Here is a 17089-nt window from a genome sequence, read left to right as displayed (position 1 = left end):
CCTGAAAATTATTGCAGCAGATTTATTTGCAGAGCCGAAACTGTGCCAATGGTGTCAAACTTAGAGGCTGACTCAGCATTGGTTCTCAAAGCAAAATTTTTTTTTGTATCTGCTATTTTTGAAAAATCTTGAAATTGTTGAATATTAAAACAATAATAATAATAATAAACTCTTCTGGGGGTCCCTGGCACAAAATATTTTCAGATGGGGGCCCCGGAAAATATATATCAATTTGGGGGAGCCTGGCACGAAGAAATTGGAGAACTACTGATTTAGTTTTTTTTGGGGGGGGGGGGTCTCCCCCAGAGTAACAGAGTAGTACAGAGATGAAATGTCCTGTGTTCTGGTGAGTTTAATACTTTTATCAGGCTTGCTTTACTAGCATTGGAAAAATTATGGGTAGGCCCTACAGTTTCAGCCATTAAAATGCAAAACGTAGTTCTACAGAACTCAATTTGATGCCTGAAGACGTATCTTTATAACCATGAATTATGTAATGATTGCATGCACTGCCCAGACTGACCTTCTTTTGCATTCTGCATTTCCCCCAGAATGTATTTAATATAGCAGATGTAAGTTCCAGTGTTATAGTGAATTCTGGAGACTTTGATACCAAATCCAGGGGAAATCAAGGATTTTGACTGACGGTCAGTCATGGCTCCCAGTTCCCCCACCTGGTGTTTTGTGGGAGTTCTAACTGCTCCAGACCGTACTGAATAACTGCTAGCTTGCATAATGTCTTCAGACTAGGACTGAGGACGGTCCAAGACGTACAGGTTACCATTGGGTGTGGTGCCTCCAAAGATTACACGATCTTCCACAATGCAACAGCAGCCCTCTGTCATCCAAAATGGGTCATTCACCTTGGGCTTGAACTTAAGCTTAAGCTCCTTCTAGGAAACAGTCTGTGGACTGAATTTCCACACATCATTTAAGATCCAAATGTCAACCTCACTCCAGTTCGTGCCACCAAATATGTACAGCTCTCCATTGTAGGCAAAGGCTGAATGACTAAAGCATCCTTCTGGATGAAGCTGTGCGAAGGCATGGTCAGCCATGGTTGGTCTCTGTGACAAACAACACACTGATGTTGTTCTTTGTCCAGATGATGGTGGGAGAGTGACCTGACCTGATGAAGCATGTGGTGGAGTTTCTCTGGTGATAATTAAAGTCCAGACCATTGTGGTGGTGTCCAACTTGTACATGTCATTAGTGTATGCAGTCAGCTGGGTCATTCCTCCATAGATATACATGATAGATATACATGACCTTCATCACTGATCACTCGGTGCCACACTATGAGCTTGTAGATCTGCTATTTTTTTTAAATCGTGGAAATTTACCGTTTTTAATCGCACCTAATGTTAATGTTTTTTTTATTGCACTCTTGTTATTGTGGCATTAATTATCGATGTTTTTGTTTTTGTGGTATTAATTGTTGATGTTTTTGTCTCACCTGGTACAGTACTTTGATCAATTGTTTTAAATGTGCTCTATAAATAAAGTTTGATTGAGTTCGATATATATATATATTAAATGTAGAAAAAGAAAATAGGATTTTTACTCGACCAAAAAGGTCCGTAACCCACAAATGGGTCCCGACCGACTGTTTGGGAACCCCTACAGCACACCTTAAAAGCAATTGAGAGAGACTGCTTGTTCCTGCCTAATATGGCTGTAAAAAAACAGACTGTCTGATGTGAAGGACTACTAACTGGCTGGACTAGTACGTATCAAGCCCTTCACACTAGTACGCACATTGTCTGATGTGAAGAACTACTAACTCAAGGTACTGTACGTATCAAGCCCTCCACACTAGTACGCACATTGCTGAAGCATGACGGCTGCTTTTTACGCAGGATAAAAACAATGGACTGAGAATGTGTGTCTGTTTTCTTCCTCTCAAGCTGGTGCGCTACTGCAGGCTTGAGGCCGAGGGTGAGGAGAGGAGGGTTGGCAGATAGGGAGGGAGGTGAATGAGAAAGGAGGGAGGGAAGAGAGGGCTGGGGAAGGGAAAATGAGAGACAAAACAAGCCAGAATCATGGAGGAACAGGAAAAAAAAAGAGCACAGTTGGCAGCTCCACATTGCCACCTAGGGGATCATAATGATTTGGACTCTACAGTGTCAGCTTGACCGGTTGGTTGGTGTGGAGTTTTACGTGATCTGTGAACCAATTGCAGAGCAATAAATCCCCAGTGGTGTCTTAAATATAGTTTCTGATTCAATGCCTTTACTATTCCTATTCATTTATTTTGAACTATCATTTGACCGGGTGTTTATTTTGACCTGTCACAGCGAACAGGTTGTTTATCTACTCTGGCCAGCTTTGAATAAGAAACATGAATTGCTTTTGACTCCGTACCGCAGCTAAGAGCCAGACATTTCCTAACACATCGTCAAATATAACTGGCAACAATCCAGTCTGGCAGTGTGCCGCGGGTTCGACTCCCGATCCTGACGGCCTTTACTGCATGTCTTCCCCCCCCATCTCTCTCCCCATTTCCCGTCAGCCTACTGTCTGTCCCTCCATAAAATAAAGGCGAAAACCACAAAAGAAATTCAAAAATAAAACTGGCAACCGTCTTCGTCTTTCTGTAAGCTCCTTAGAAATGTGATTATATATATATGACATTTCTCTACAGTGGAAGTGGATGATGAAGTTTGGGGATTAAAACTGCTAAATTGGAAGGTGTACTAAATAATTGGGCCTCTTTTGTGGAATGTCCCGGCCTCCATGGAGAGAGCCAGCCACGTCTTAACCCATTTTGGGCAGGAACCCCTTTGTGTTTCAAGCATTATGTTACACTTTAGCTACTGAAAAATAGCAGATCTACAAGCTCATAGCGCGGCACCGAGTGCCACGCTACGAGCTTGTAGGTCTGCGATTTTTGAAAAATCGTGAAAATAATTATTTCAGAAAACTGGAGGATTTAGAAGATTTAGGTCAGGCCTAAATGGGTTAAATGACTGCCACTGCATGAGAAGCTCGCCTGCTGAGCTCAATCATTAAAGCCGTCACTACAAACTAATCACATCACGTCAAGTCATTTGTTGCCTGGGGATGAGGTGGGACTCTGAACTGTAGCCATTTAATTATGCATGACGGGTATTTATCTTAGCTGTTAAAAGAGGGAAATGCAGGTCAATTTCACGCTGGCTTCATGAGATGATATATTTTTTCCCTTTAGTGTAGAGACAGGAAATGTAGTGATGATGACAGAGAGGGGAAACAACACAACGCAACACAACAGTCTCCTGAATCTGAATGGACTGGGTGGATGTTACATGCTCTCTGAATGGACTGGGTGGATGTTACATGCTCTCTGAATGGACTGGGTGGATGTTACATGCTCTCTGAATGGACTGGGTGGATGTTACATGCTCTCTGAATGGACTGGGTGGATGTTACATGCTCTCTGAATGGACTGGGTGGATGTTACATGCTCTCTTGAACACACTCATATTCTCTTAAATTAAAACTGTGTTGTACTGTGCAGTGTGCACCAAGGAAGTCCTGGCAGGATCAGACCGTGGCCAGCACACTATCATGGTATGGGCTGCACACATATTTACTGATCTCAAACCCTTAGATCTCCATATACTGTATGGAGCTGACCTGTTCTGACATTCCATATGTTGATCCATCCCCACCCATCTTTCCTTTTAGATGTCTCCATTTTGACTGATACCTGTCCATTCAAACTCTAGACGGGCCCGCCCCAAAGTTATTAGTGCAGCCGTGCCCGGCAGCCGGCGGAAACTAGAGTTCTCAACAGGCCCGAAAATTAAGGCCCGGCCCTACTTGGGCCCTCATCAAACCCTGTACATTCAAGACACTGCCCCCGCTGCCACCCTTAGATCTCCATATATGGAGCTGACCTGTTCTGACATTCCATATGTTGGATCTGACCTCATCAAACCCTATACACTGACTCAAGACACGCTCCATATATGGCCAGTACAGAATTCATTCCATTATGTTGATCTGACCCCCCATGCCAAAGTGCTAGCGCTTGCCCAACAGTCACCCAGGCGGATGCAAGGTCAATGTTGCACCTTGGATCCATGGAATCTACGTAGTATAATTTAAGTTCTTCTTATATATTGATATGAATTGTTTATATTAATGTTATATTATCATTTAACACTTAGTGTTTTGCCAATTATTTGGGGGCCCAGGTGTTTTAAAGTGATGTAAAGTGAGGTAGAACCATAGGTTGAATATCTACTAGGCCATGATATAGTTCTAAAACATCAAAATACAAAATGATCCACACACCAGATAGCCTCTATTGGAAGGAATTAATTGTGGAGCTACTGTAGTAGTAACATTTTGAGAAAAAAAATCAAACTCTTCCTCAGACTTCACAAGGAGGTTTTTCTATTTTGCTACACATTGAACCCATCAAAAAGCTCCCATAAAACAATGACACATTCCCAATTTCCCCAAGGACCGCACATTTACACTATTTACAATATTATATGATGAATGGAAAGTCAAGTCAGCTGTGAGACAAAGGGAGAGAGAGAAGGGGAGGGTGTGAAAGCAAAAGTGACAGGAGAGAAACAGAATAAGGAAGCTAATAGTGATAGACAGGTGGCCAAACGGAAAGCTAGAGACGGAGAGGCCGAGACAGCTATAGAGACAGAGAGAGAGAGGGAGAGTGAATGAGAATATCCCATTTTGACCTGAGATCAGATTCTAAAAATGTCTTCTACATCCTGACAGTTTTCTGAAAAAGCTATGTTTCTATGTCAGTCGTTCTTCGATTTAAAAAAAAATATCAGACCTACAAGCTCGTAGCGCGCCACTCGGTGGCGCGCTATGAGCTTGTAGATCTGATATTTTTCAATAGCTAAAGCATAACGTAATGCTAACACCAAAAGGGGTTCCTGCCTAAAATGGGATATTTGAGAGAGAGAGACAGAGAGAGAAAGAGAGAGAGAGAGAGAATGAGCAACAGGCTTCCTGTTGTTGTGCCTCAGGAAAAACTCCACAATGACCTTCAGAATGTCACAATACTCACATGAAAGTTTCCTAAACCCCCTCGGCTACAAATAACGTAATTTATCCTGTCCCTCCATTCAGACACGTATGCAATCACATGCATTCACTCACATACACCTTGTCCACCCACACCGCCTTCCCCCCCCGACTAGACAGACTGTCCTTGTTACCAACTCCCTGATGTGATCGCTCACCTTAATATTAAAAGGTTTTGACAGCACCTGCCCAGCGCGTACACACACACACACACACACACACACACACACACACACACACACACACACACACACACACACACACACACACACACACACACACACACACACACACACACACACACACACACACACACACACACACACACACACACACACACACACACACACACACACACACACACACACACACACACACACACACACACACACACACACACACACCTTTCGCCTCGAATAAGATTGCTGAACGATTATAAAAATAAATGACCCCTAAATATACAGAAATTAACAGGCACCAAGGAATGAAATAGAATATAGGCAATATTTGAATAGAGGAAGGGAGCGCTGCCGTGGTCCTTTGTTTGTTGAACTGAATACAGGTGCTCGGTGGCGAGGTTACATCATAACATTAAAGAAGAGGATCCAAGGCACTCTGTTCCAGACAGTGAGGTGAAAAAAAGCCTTTTTTATTTCAGAGTTTAGCCATGGCAAAGAAAATTACACGAAGGCTGAGTGCCAAAACGCGCAGGTCCTTCTGTTTGTAATGTTCGCGGCGATTTCCATGCTGACCCAACTGACAGTGACAACCATGTGTCCGCACTAATAAAACCGTGAGAGCTTCTACGCCACATCTTTAAACAACAAGAAGGAACCCTTGTTTCCTTTTACTGGACAAACAGTAAAAAGGCAAACATTTGGTGAAAACAGGCAAACATTTGGCAAACATCCTTTGAAAATAGCAGATCTACAGAGTCTCAACACCTCTTAATTAGATTGACCCATTTTGGCTACTGACACACAAAGAAGTATATGCAGTTTAAGTGGTTCAAAGCCATGCATGCCTCAATAATATCACATGGTCAGCATTACAGGGAGAAGGCATTTACCCCCCCCCCCACACACACACACACACACTCCCTCAAAAATTAAATAGCATTTAGCTAATTGCATGCACTGTGTGTCCCATGCCCATTAGAATTAAAACCAGCTGGACTACCACAGCAGCACTCTTCATGACCACAGTGGGAAACCTGTTTGGAAATTCTGCATGCGGTGAATAAATTATGAACTAAGTTCCCCAGGCACTCAGAGCATGTGCAAGTTAAGCATAAAATCAAACTTTTTGCCCTCTGATTTAAGGACATCCACCAGCAGGTGAAAACGGCTCAGATACCCGCTGGATTTTCTTCCCCAGCTTTGCTTTAGCCTTTAGTGAAAATGAAGAGGTAGGAAGTAGGAACGGCCAGGACAAGGTGGCCCGATTAGCCAAACCCTGGTCAATAATACCAGGCTGCAACAAGGTATTGAACTGCATAGATTCACTCAATAACAAGAGCTGTGTGTATACAGCTGCATTTCAGAAGGCAAAGCAATGTGATATTCATTCCTTTTTTTTTACCCTCCTTTGAAGGATTAGAAGCAATGGAAGCCAGTTACATGAAGCTACAAACTGATGTCTGACACCTGAATAAATCAACTCGGATGATTTGAGCCCTTTTCTTTAATAGAACAGGGTGCAAGGCTAGAACGACAACTTTTCAATGTCCATTACATCTCCGTCGTGCCTCACACTTGGGTGTGACACGCTACAAAAAAGAAAGCGACAGCTGAGCTGGCTTTATTTTCTTTCAGCGTCCAGCAGTGAGCATGTTTTTGTTTCACCATTCCATTCCCACTGTACTTCTCCCTCCGTTCGGTCAATGGAATTAAAAACCCTGGCCAGTGGTCACGCTTGGTCATTTTAGAGATTTGTCGCTGCCAATGCGAACGCAGTAGAGCAGAACCCAAATCAAACACAAAGTCTGTACAGTCTGTACAGTAGGTATTAGAATCATGGAACAGTTCAATGCCCTGACACTAGTTCTGTACCTAAAATTAGTATCAGCCTAAAAGGAGAACTTACTACATCTAAAGAACATAACTGTCATTGCCTTAATGTAGTACCATGCATACGTTTCTCTTCAGCATATAACTACAGTTAGTCATTGTATCATATATACTCTACAATGTAGAGTACTATCTTTATTGTATATTTCTTGTTCTACCCATCAACCAGAGAACTTTACTGAACTTATACATCAATGAACAGCCTCATATCCATTTCCTGTTTATATCTTTAAAAGAGCAACATTGCCAGTTTTGAACCTGAATCTTAAAATCTATGTTAAGGAGTGCATGTAAAAATGGTGTTTTTGCGTTCAGAAAAACGCAGCTCAAACAATGTAAAATGGCAGTGAATTTTTATCGCTGTATAATTGAAAGTGTCTTAACTGGCTGTATCACAGTGTGGTACGGTAACACGACCGCTCAGGATTGCAATAGGTTGCAGAGGACCATTAAAACAGCAGCTAAAATCATCTGCACTACAGAATTACCCAGTCTCCATAACATCTACACCACTCGCTGTATGAAAAAAGCCCATAACATCATGGAAGACACCAGCCACCCCGCAAATACCCTGTTCAAACTACTCCCTTCCAAAAAACGCTACCAGAGCATCAAATCTCGTACCACCCGTCTCAGTAACAGTTTTTACCCCCAGGCAGTCAGGCTGCTGAACAGCTGACCTCGAACTGTATTGCACTTCACTTCACTTCACTTGCACTTTTCTTTTCCTGTTTTTTGTCTTTTTCTTGCACTATAGATGTTTGTTTATGTCCTGTGTATGTAAGACTGAGAGTGCTCTGAGCAAAACAATTTTCATTGTATGTATACTCTGTATCTATACAAATGACAAATAAACCTGAACCTGAACCTGAGATGTTCCAGCATCAAGTCTCTTTTAGTGTAACATCACAATAACGACAACATAGTGCCATGCCATATCAGATGAACTCACAGGTGAATAAGTAGTTGCTGCATCCCTACTTTATTTAAGTGGTGCAACCACTTCCTTAAGTGACTGCGTGTGTGGGTGTGTGGGTGGATGGGTAGCTGGGTGTCTGGTAGTGGGTATAAGCACGAAAACAGCATGGTTGTTTTTCACCATCTGTGCGCAACCTAACGCACACACAAACACACATGCACGTATTAACTGTATATATGCTTTCGGGGGCGCCAGTACATTACAGTGACAGTACAGTAGAGAGGGTACAGTAGAAGGACCGGCACACGGTAACTGTCATTTCTCAACCGTTTTCGGAGTTGCACCACTTACTTAATTTTTCTTTTTTACCGAACAACCTACCTGTAGACTGGCTGCATCTCTCGGGCGATGCCCAGGACAGCTCCGGGAGAGAAGCGGTCAAACTCCTCGAAGAGATCCCTGATGTTGGTCCTGTACTTCAGGTCCAGGTCCAGCTGAACGATGCGCGTCAGACCTGAAAGAAGCCAAGTCAGATTTAAGAACAAACACATAATAGTTCAAGGTGCAAGGTTACTTAATTTAGTCTCCCAGGGGATAATACAAGACAAAAAGGTACACAGTGACTACATAAATTAAACACCAAAGCCAACATACCTATAGTGCAAGCGGAGCAGCACCTTAGCACCACCTCAAAATCTTCTACCCCTAGTCCCCGACTCCCCTACCCTGGCTGCCCTCTGCGAGGACTCGGTTAAGGAGTGTGCTTGACAGAGGGACACATTCATGCTTGTATCCATTATATTTGCACGCATTGACCTCGTACCTTCTACCTGATGGCATTAACCTATACTCTTTGATACCTTGCACAACAAGTCTGAAAAATGATGTTTTGGGAACTTTTGTGAAGTTTGAAACGATTGCAAATTTTTAACAACTTTTGCTATTTGCCAGAATCTGTGACATAAAAAGGTACAAGAATAAATCAAGTGCTCAAAAAAGGTATCATAAGAAATAAGTTTTTTTAACCTCAAGTCATTCTGCAAATTAATCCATGCCGAGGTGACAGGATATTTGAATGCCTTTTACTCAGCTCAGTCCGAGCACATAGAATGGCCAAGGTTGAGACATCCCTGCTGGCAAAGGCTGTAATGGCCACAGGATTATAAAATATGTTCAGTGTAGAAAAATGCATATTGCATCATGAGCAAGCCATGTCCATCATTTCTTTATCGTCTCCACCAGCCGAGGGCATGGGGAGAGTATGTTTTGCACTCCGTCCGTGTGTGCGTCTGTCCGTCCTTCCTTCTGTGTGTGTATATGTGTGTGTGTGTGTGTGTGTGTGTGTGTGTGTGTGTGTGTGTGTGTGCACGTCCGTCCGTGTACAGCTAATCTCCGGCACCGTTGGCCTGGTCGATGCCAAACTTGGCAACCAGGGAGTGTGTGCGCACACATTCCCTGGATGCCAACGACGCCACCATGAGGCAGACTTTTGCAAAACACATTTCTTTATATTACTCGTTATCCATACATCACACACACCACTTTTCAATTAGGGTAGATTATAACAATATATTTAGGGCAGATTCACACTATGATCACGGATGCGCACTCGGGACCACTTTGCAGATCTTGTGGTAGTGTGAATGCTGTGGAGTGGATCACCCAACCCAACCATTCCCGGGGCCACACGGAGGTAATCTCGGGACCGATTGAAGTGTACTCGGATACGGATCACTGCAATGTGAAAGCATTGAATACAGTTGAATGAAGTGTACTCGGGAGCCAGCGGGGGATATTCGGGAACAGTTTGAATCAAACTGACTCAGTGTCAATCCGCCCTTAATTGAATTAAACCCAGCGGGCGTATGTGGTCTGCAAGTAACTGAGGTGCTGTCGATAGTATAACTCAGTTCACTGTGTTTTACACATCAGCCTAGCCCTAGAAGAATACACTGAGAAAAGCTTATTAAACAACACATTCCACATTTTCCTGTTATTGCTGTACTCAGGGAAGTTGTGTAGTGGTTAAAAAAAAAGCACTGTCTCTGTCATCATGAAACCCACACACACTCACAAGCACACGCACGCACGCGCACACACACAATATCAATAAGAGTTAGATGTGGGTCACGCACTGCTGCTCACTGCCCAATTCGGGGTGCAAATTGAGTTGCTCTTTGGAAGCGAGCCCAGAAGACAATGTGGCCAAAGATTATGTAAGTGGCCAACAAAAGGTCTAAAACTGAAAAATCCTAAGAACAAATATAACTGAAGGCCATGTCATTGTGAATGCCAAGTTGCCAACTACAAGCCCTGTAAAACCCAGGGGGTGGACAATTGTTATGTCCTTCATTTTCAAATCACATTTAAGTTACATTTAAATGTTGCAGATCTGCATAATCTGCAGATTCTCTCCATAACGCCTGAAAGCTGTAGTATATAGACCAGTAAAGACGCCTTGAATGGACAGGTATCAGTCAAAAGGGAGACATCGAAGAGGAAGGATGGATGGGGAAGGATCAACATAATTATGGAATGTCAGAACAGGTCAGCTCCATATTTGGAGATCTAACGGTTTGAGGTCAGATGTACAGTAGAGTTGCTGGCCAATATTGATGACATCAGGGATCTCCCTATATGGGCTTAATATTGATGACATCAATATTATGTCACGTGCTCCATCCCTGATGTCACGTGCTCCATCCCTGATGTCACGTGCCCGACCAACACACAAACTGACGGGAAATGCACGATTCCGTAGTTAACTGAGACAAGGGGGTTTATAAAGAGTATACTGTACTGTACATGTTGTATTGGGTTTGTATTGCTGACCTCACACAAGGACATTTCAATGGAAATGTATAAATAAATACCATGCATTATTTAACGATTAGGCAGGCCAGGCATGCATCTGTACGCCTGTGTACAGCACGTCTATGATTGGTACCTTGTTCTTTGTGAATGAATCATAACACCAGTATCCAGGAAATAAAGACCCTCATCTGTTCATTGTTCTACTTCCTCTGTTTTGCTAGTTGGCATGGCGTTGAAAGGTCGGGAAATAGTCTGGACGCTGTACTGGCGTACCATGGACCCGACAGTAATCGCTGCACGGCTGAAAGAGTTGCTAATGCCGGCCTCGAGAGTGACGTCAAAATTGATAAACAAGGTCTGTCTGTGATTTAACCACTTAACCACAAACGAATACAAAGTTACTTTGTCATTAAAAGTAAAAAATGGCATCACAATTTGTTGAAATGCGACACGCTCTGAGATTTTAGAATTTTAGTTTCTGCATATTAATGATATAACCAAAAATTACTAGTAGTCAGCACCTGGGTGGAGTTGACTATGGAGTTCATGTCTCATGATGGTGGACTGACAGCAGCATAGTCTGCAGGTGACTTGCTTGCATAGTAAAAATCCTCTGTCATGTGGTGAAGAGGAACAAATTAGGAAGGAAGAGGTGGTACAAGTACAGACTTTTCTTCTGTTGTTGTTCCACGCTTCACAAACATGGCAGCATGTCACTCACAGTTTACAGAGAAGATTGTGTGCACATCTCAATGCCTATATTCAGGTCAGGTGCTGGATGACAGGCATCAAGGCAAACATACCCCCCTCCGAGTGATTTATTTGTATTTAGATGTTTTGGTACTTACACCTGTAAATAGTTTTCACGTTTTTGAGGTATCTCGATTACTGTCATCGTTGTGTTGTGAATGAAGGCATGATGGGACCCGAATGGAAACAAGATCGCAAGGTCTTTTTTCAGGTGCTATCCTTTTGGATAAATGGCAAATGCGCTTTGACTGTACCATGTACTGTTTTGCATTTGTTATTGTCTAATAAAATAATCAATCAATAAATCAAGGAAGAGGAAGAACATCCGCACACCAGTTTGTAGAGCTCATAGACTTACTTTATTTTAAGGCAACAAAAATGCAACGTTTCTACGGACTAGGTCTTCAGGTTTTTGCCTGATGAAGACCTAGCCGGTCGAAACGTTGCATTTTTGTTTCCATGACTAGTGGGCATGGGCTAGTGGAGCACATTGGATGTAAAGGGGCCACATTATATTAGAGACAAAAAGGGCGCCTGCACTTGGAAAAGAATGCAAACAGGACCGTGGCCTTGGCTAAGCTGGTTGAAGTGAACAACAATACGGTCTGAGGGCCAAAAGCGCTTTGGGCTGGAGGGATATTTCAGAGCATAGGTTTCTGTTCAAACAAGTGACGGAAAAAGAAAAAGTCAGCGCGGCAGCGTCAGCCCGTTTTCTGTCCTCTCCAAACAAGGAAGTGGCCCTTCACAATGCCTTCATGTGCAGTGCCAACAGAGGCCTGTTGTGGTCAGCCAGTTTGTTTGTTTTAATTGGGATTAGCCAGCGGTCGTACGGCAGGAAGAGGGTCTTCGGTTAAAATAACACTGCAGTGTAGTGGGTTTGATGTTGTATTGATGACTCGACACCAGGTCCCACGGGAGTTGAGGGAGTTGGAGGATCAGAAACTCCCCGATCACTCTCCGTGACATCTGTTGTGACACCACATAATTCGGTTGGTCAAAGCTGGAATGCCCTTTACAAACGGATACGCTGTTGCATAACAGCAGCATCCTAAAGGTTCGCGTAAAAGGGATTTATGGCTGTAAACGTGACCCCATTGGCTGTGAACTTCCTGGCAGAGGAAAAATTAATGACCAACACTCTCCCCGTTCCTCCACAACACAAACTGCTTTTGAGCAAGGCACCCAGATGACTACAGTCAGAGGAGCGCTAGGCCCTCCTATGTCTAGCTTTGAGGGTGTGTAAACACATTGTCCTAACACAAACATTAAATGCCATTGATAGTTTTACATTATTGTCCCAGACTCCCAACACAAACATTAAATGCCATTTTTGGTAATTTTTGTGTTTGAGTAAACACAGACATTACGTAAACTCAACTACGTAACCTCACTTGTGTGATTTTCTTTTTTTACACAATAACATTTTAACCTTATGGCCGAGGAACTTTGACTGGTGTTTTCCGTGTCTCAGGACAATATTATGGTCTGCAGGCCAGGGTAATAAAAGGAGTGTAACATAGACAAGTGGAAAGACTAGGCTACACAAACTAATAGATGAGAGCACAATTCTGACAGTATCCTGATCCCAGGTGCATCGCATGGATGCACCTGGGACTTATCCTCAGTGATGTATCCTGAGGTCAACAGGGTTTCGGGTCTCTCAACATCATATACCCCTCACTCAGGCGATCCAGCCAGTGAATAGAGTAATAGTGACAAACATGTAGTAGAAATTGACAGAGTAACATTCTATCCAAGATAGATACAGAGACACGCAGACAGACACAAGAACAAAGATAGAATGCATCATTGAAATATGGACATTGTGCATCAAAGGAAGTCAGTATCAGAGGGAGATGTTTTCCTAGCAGTCTGTTGGAGGGGTGCTGGATATTAGCAGGGGAAAACACAACACACAGTTGATTTTGTTTCAATACTACCTTCAGGTAAGGTTGTATCTAGCCAACACTAAGTCAGAAATATTGGTGTAATTATATATAATCTCAACATCTAGAGAATTACAGGATTTACTCACCCCTTGGAAACTATACAAACTTACTATACATCTACTTCTTTATTTCCAGCAGGTTAGACTAGTAAGTAATGGTCTTCCTCTCAGGTCAGCTACAGCTAGTCTGAAATTATCTATTTTCATTTTCTGATTAATGTAACAATTGAGAAATAAATGTTTATATTTTTCCAGGGCACCGGTCTAGTAGTTGTTAGAAGTTCTTAACATTGTTTTACAACCACGGTGTAATGTATCCATGTAAGTGATGTCGCAATCTTTTTCAGGGTTGTCCCGTTCTGATCGGGTGATCGGCAATCGGTGCCGATCACGTCATTTTCAAATGATCGGAATCATCATGCATGTGACATCCATTAAAGTTTAAACTATAGTAGTTAACGTCCTATAGCCTACAAGGCCAGATTTTCATGATGCTTTATGTAGCCTGTGACATGTCAAACTAGGGGGTTTACATGATTCTGAATTCATTCCAAGCATTAGTTTTGCACAAAAAACACTCCTTGGGCTATAAACGGCCATAGCCACTTGCCCAAATGTGCCCAAAATGTGTTGACCTCATAACATTTGTGATGACGGCTATGGCCGTTTTTTGTAGGAGCAGCAAGCGTGTCCTACTTAGTAACAGTAACGGGGGAGTGGGGTGGCGCTGACCGAAAGGTCCATTGTTTTGTTGGTTTTCTTACCTCACCTTCCCCGTCATCAACATCAACTACTACCATTTGCAATTATGCCTCCCCATTCACAACTGCTCAGGTGACCTTGACCAGTACCAAGAATCGTGTCTTAAGTCAATATGTTTCTCATGCCATAGAGGCCACAGGCCATGTGGGTGTGATGGAAGACATATTATACATTGTTAGGTTGAGTTTGCCTGAGGCACTGTGAGCACCTCATGCCACCGCAACAAAAACAACAGAGACATTACCTGACATCACGACCTTATCTCAGAGAGAAAGTGGGTCAACCTTGTTTCGGTGAGTAGTTACGTCGTTTTGGTTATTTTCAGGGAATTCTAAAGCCTCGCATGGCAGTGGGAAAATTGCTACAGAGCAGTGAATGGGTGTGTGGCCGGGCGTCAGTGAGAGACTCACTGACGCACTGGACCAGGGCCTGAGGCACCCGAGGCTTGGTCAAATTACATTGGCCAGAGCTATGAGCCAATCAATGAATTTCGCCCAATAGCTGCACGTGCACGGACAAGCGTAATATATCCCAGGAAATCTATTGGCAATTACTGGCAATCTATTACTATCAGTGTGATCAGTTAGGTCTGCATATAGATTATGTAGCTACATAATACAATCAAATATTTGTATTTCTACAATTAGTTTAATGGTTTCATTGCTTAATGCTTACTTTGATTTATTATGTGAACACCAACCAGCAGAGCCAAATTCCAGGAACAGCATGTGCAAACCTACAGTACATATAATGGATTTATATTTTTGCAAAGTAGGCAACAGAGAATGGGATGATCAACACAAATCAAAATGTTTCAAATTGCTTATCTCAAAGTACATGATCCCATTAGCGGTTTAGTGCACCGTCTAGAACAGTGTGTAATTTCTGTGGCAGATTTAATAATTCAAGGCCTGAGGCCGATTATACAAATGCCTTCTAAACACAGAAAAAAAATAGCACACGTATACAAGCTTTCAGTGCGGCATTAACCCATTCTGACCGGGAACCCATTTTGGTGTTTAGCATCATGTTATGCTTTAGCTATTGAAAAACAGCAGATCTACAAGCTCATAGCGCGCCACCGAGTGGCGCGCTACGAGCTTGTAGGTCTGCTATTTTTGAAAAATCGAAGAACGACTTGACATTTTTAGAATCTGATCTCAGGTCAGAATGGGTTAATCAGACCAGTGTGTCCCCAGTGGAAACCTCGTATGAATCTGATCTCAGGTCAGAATGGGTTAAGTGGCCCCTTCGCCAACCCCGCCTCGGGTATGGGCACTGATGACGCGGAGGAGAGAACACAATGTCGCTGTATGTGAATGTCATTCCTGTTGATTATTGTGTTCTGTATCTTGGCTACATTGAAAATGAGGGCCTGGCCATCAAATGTACTCCAAACTGAAATAATGGTTATGATTCAACTGTGGATGACTAAAGAAGGGAAGATTGCGGTTAAAAATAAGTCAGTACCATGGCTCAGTGGTCCAGGCACCTTGGCTGGTAATCCAGTCTGGCAGTGTGCCGCGGGTTCGACTCCCGATCCCGACTGCATACTGCATGTCCTCCCCCCCATTTCCTGTCAGCCTACTGTCTGTCCCTCCATAAAAAATATAAAATAAAGGCGAAAGCCACAAAAAAAAACATTAAAAAAATAAATAATAAGTCAGTAAGTAAGTCAGAGAGGCTTAATGTTGGTATCAGAAAGGTTGCGGGAGTCTATCCCCGTTTAAATGCACTAGACCTCTGGGATGCAGCGCCACACCTACCATCAGCTCCCAGTACTTAGTTACCGCACAAGCCGTGCTACTCATACACTGAGTTGGTAATGCCCGGGATCGAACCCATGACCTTGCGGTCGAAAGGCAAGTGCTCTACAGACTCAGCTACCCGGACAAAAATACATTCCCCCCCCCCGGGTGACAGATAGAGAACCTCGTCCCCTGCTAATATTACAACTTTATGAACAGACCTGACCTCACTAGGAAATTGTCACTTACCGATAATTGGACAATACAGCCTATTGTAGCTCTTTCTACAGAGGGAAGGTTATAACATAACATATATATATATAACATATAACCCATTTTTTTCTGGCAGGTGCCAGGTGGAAAATGACGTCTGTTGGTTGGATAATCATGCCACAGCATGTTAATATCTCTTGGGGAACAGCAATGTACTCTCGTACAATCAGCAGAAGACTTTTTCTCTGGAAAAACAACGTGTCACTAAGGGAGTTTTAATCAGGAATATACTAATGAGATAATTAATTACTGTAGAATGTTTCCATTGTGCAAGTTCATATGCACTCCATCAAGGACAGATGGTGTAATAATTGGGCACTTTTTCAAGCTGTTTATCCAATGTGAATGTTTTCATGAGCTAGCTCATTAATTTTTTAGCCATACAAATGCTCAGAATGATAAAGATTACCATTTGCATTATTCCGGCGAGCCGCCCCACGTCTGAAACGGTACAGAAATGAGAGTTGCCATGTGGGGGTCTCTGGGGGTCTCTGGGGGTCCCCGGGGGGGTCACCGGAACATCCAGGCCCCCAGAAACGCGCCCAAGGGGCCGGGGCCGATTCCGGCGAGCCGCCCCACGTCCGAAACGGTTGAGAAATGAGTTACTGTGTGGGGGTCCCTCTACTGCAGTGTTTCCCAACCTGTGCTACGCGGAGCTATGGTGCTCCTCTTGATGTCTCCAAGTGTTCCGCCTGATTTTAACTAAATTAACACTATCCCTCCCCCGAAAGCAAAAGCTATTGAGCTGCAGGCTTCCTAT

At 43.2% G+C, this 17089-nt stretch overlaps 1 protein-coding gene across 1 annotated transcript in view; it reads right to left on the bottom strand.

Annotated features, from left to right (window-relative positions):
• xxylt1 (xyloside xylosyltransferase 1) overlaps positions 1-17089 on the bottom strand; it is a 46216-nt gene that overhangs the window by 19991 nt on the left and 9136 nt on the right. The window contains exon 4 of the mRNA XM_080770962.1: positions 8416-8548. Coding sequence (XP_080627088.1) covers positions 8416-8548 — 133 coding nt within the window. The remainder of the gene's footprint in view (positions 1-8415; positions 8549-17089) is intronic.

This window comes from Protomyctophum bolini (assembly GCF_963924005.1).
Source record: "Protomyctophum bolini genome assembly, chromosome: 8".
Taxonomy (NCBI): Eukaryota; Metazoa; Chordata; class Actinopteri; order Myctophiformes; family Myctophidae; genus Protomyctophum; species Protomyctophum bolini.
This window is presented reverse-complemented; position numbering and strand designations above follow the sequence as displayed.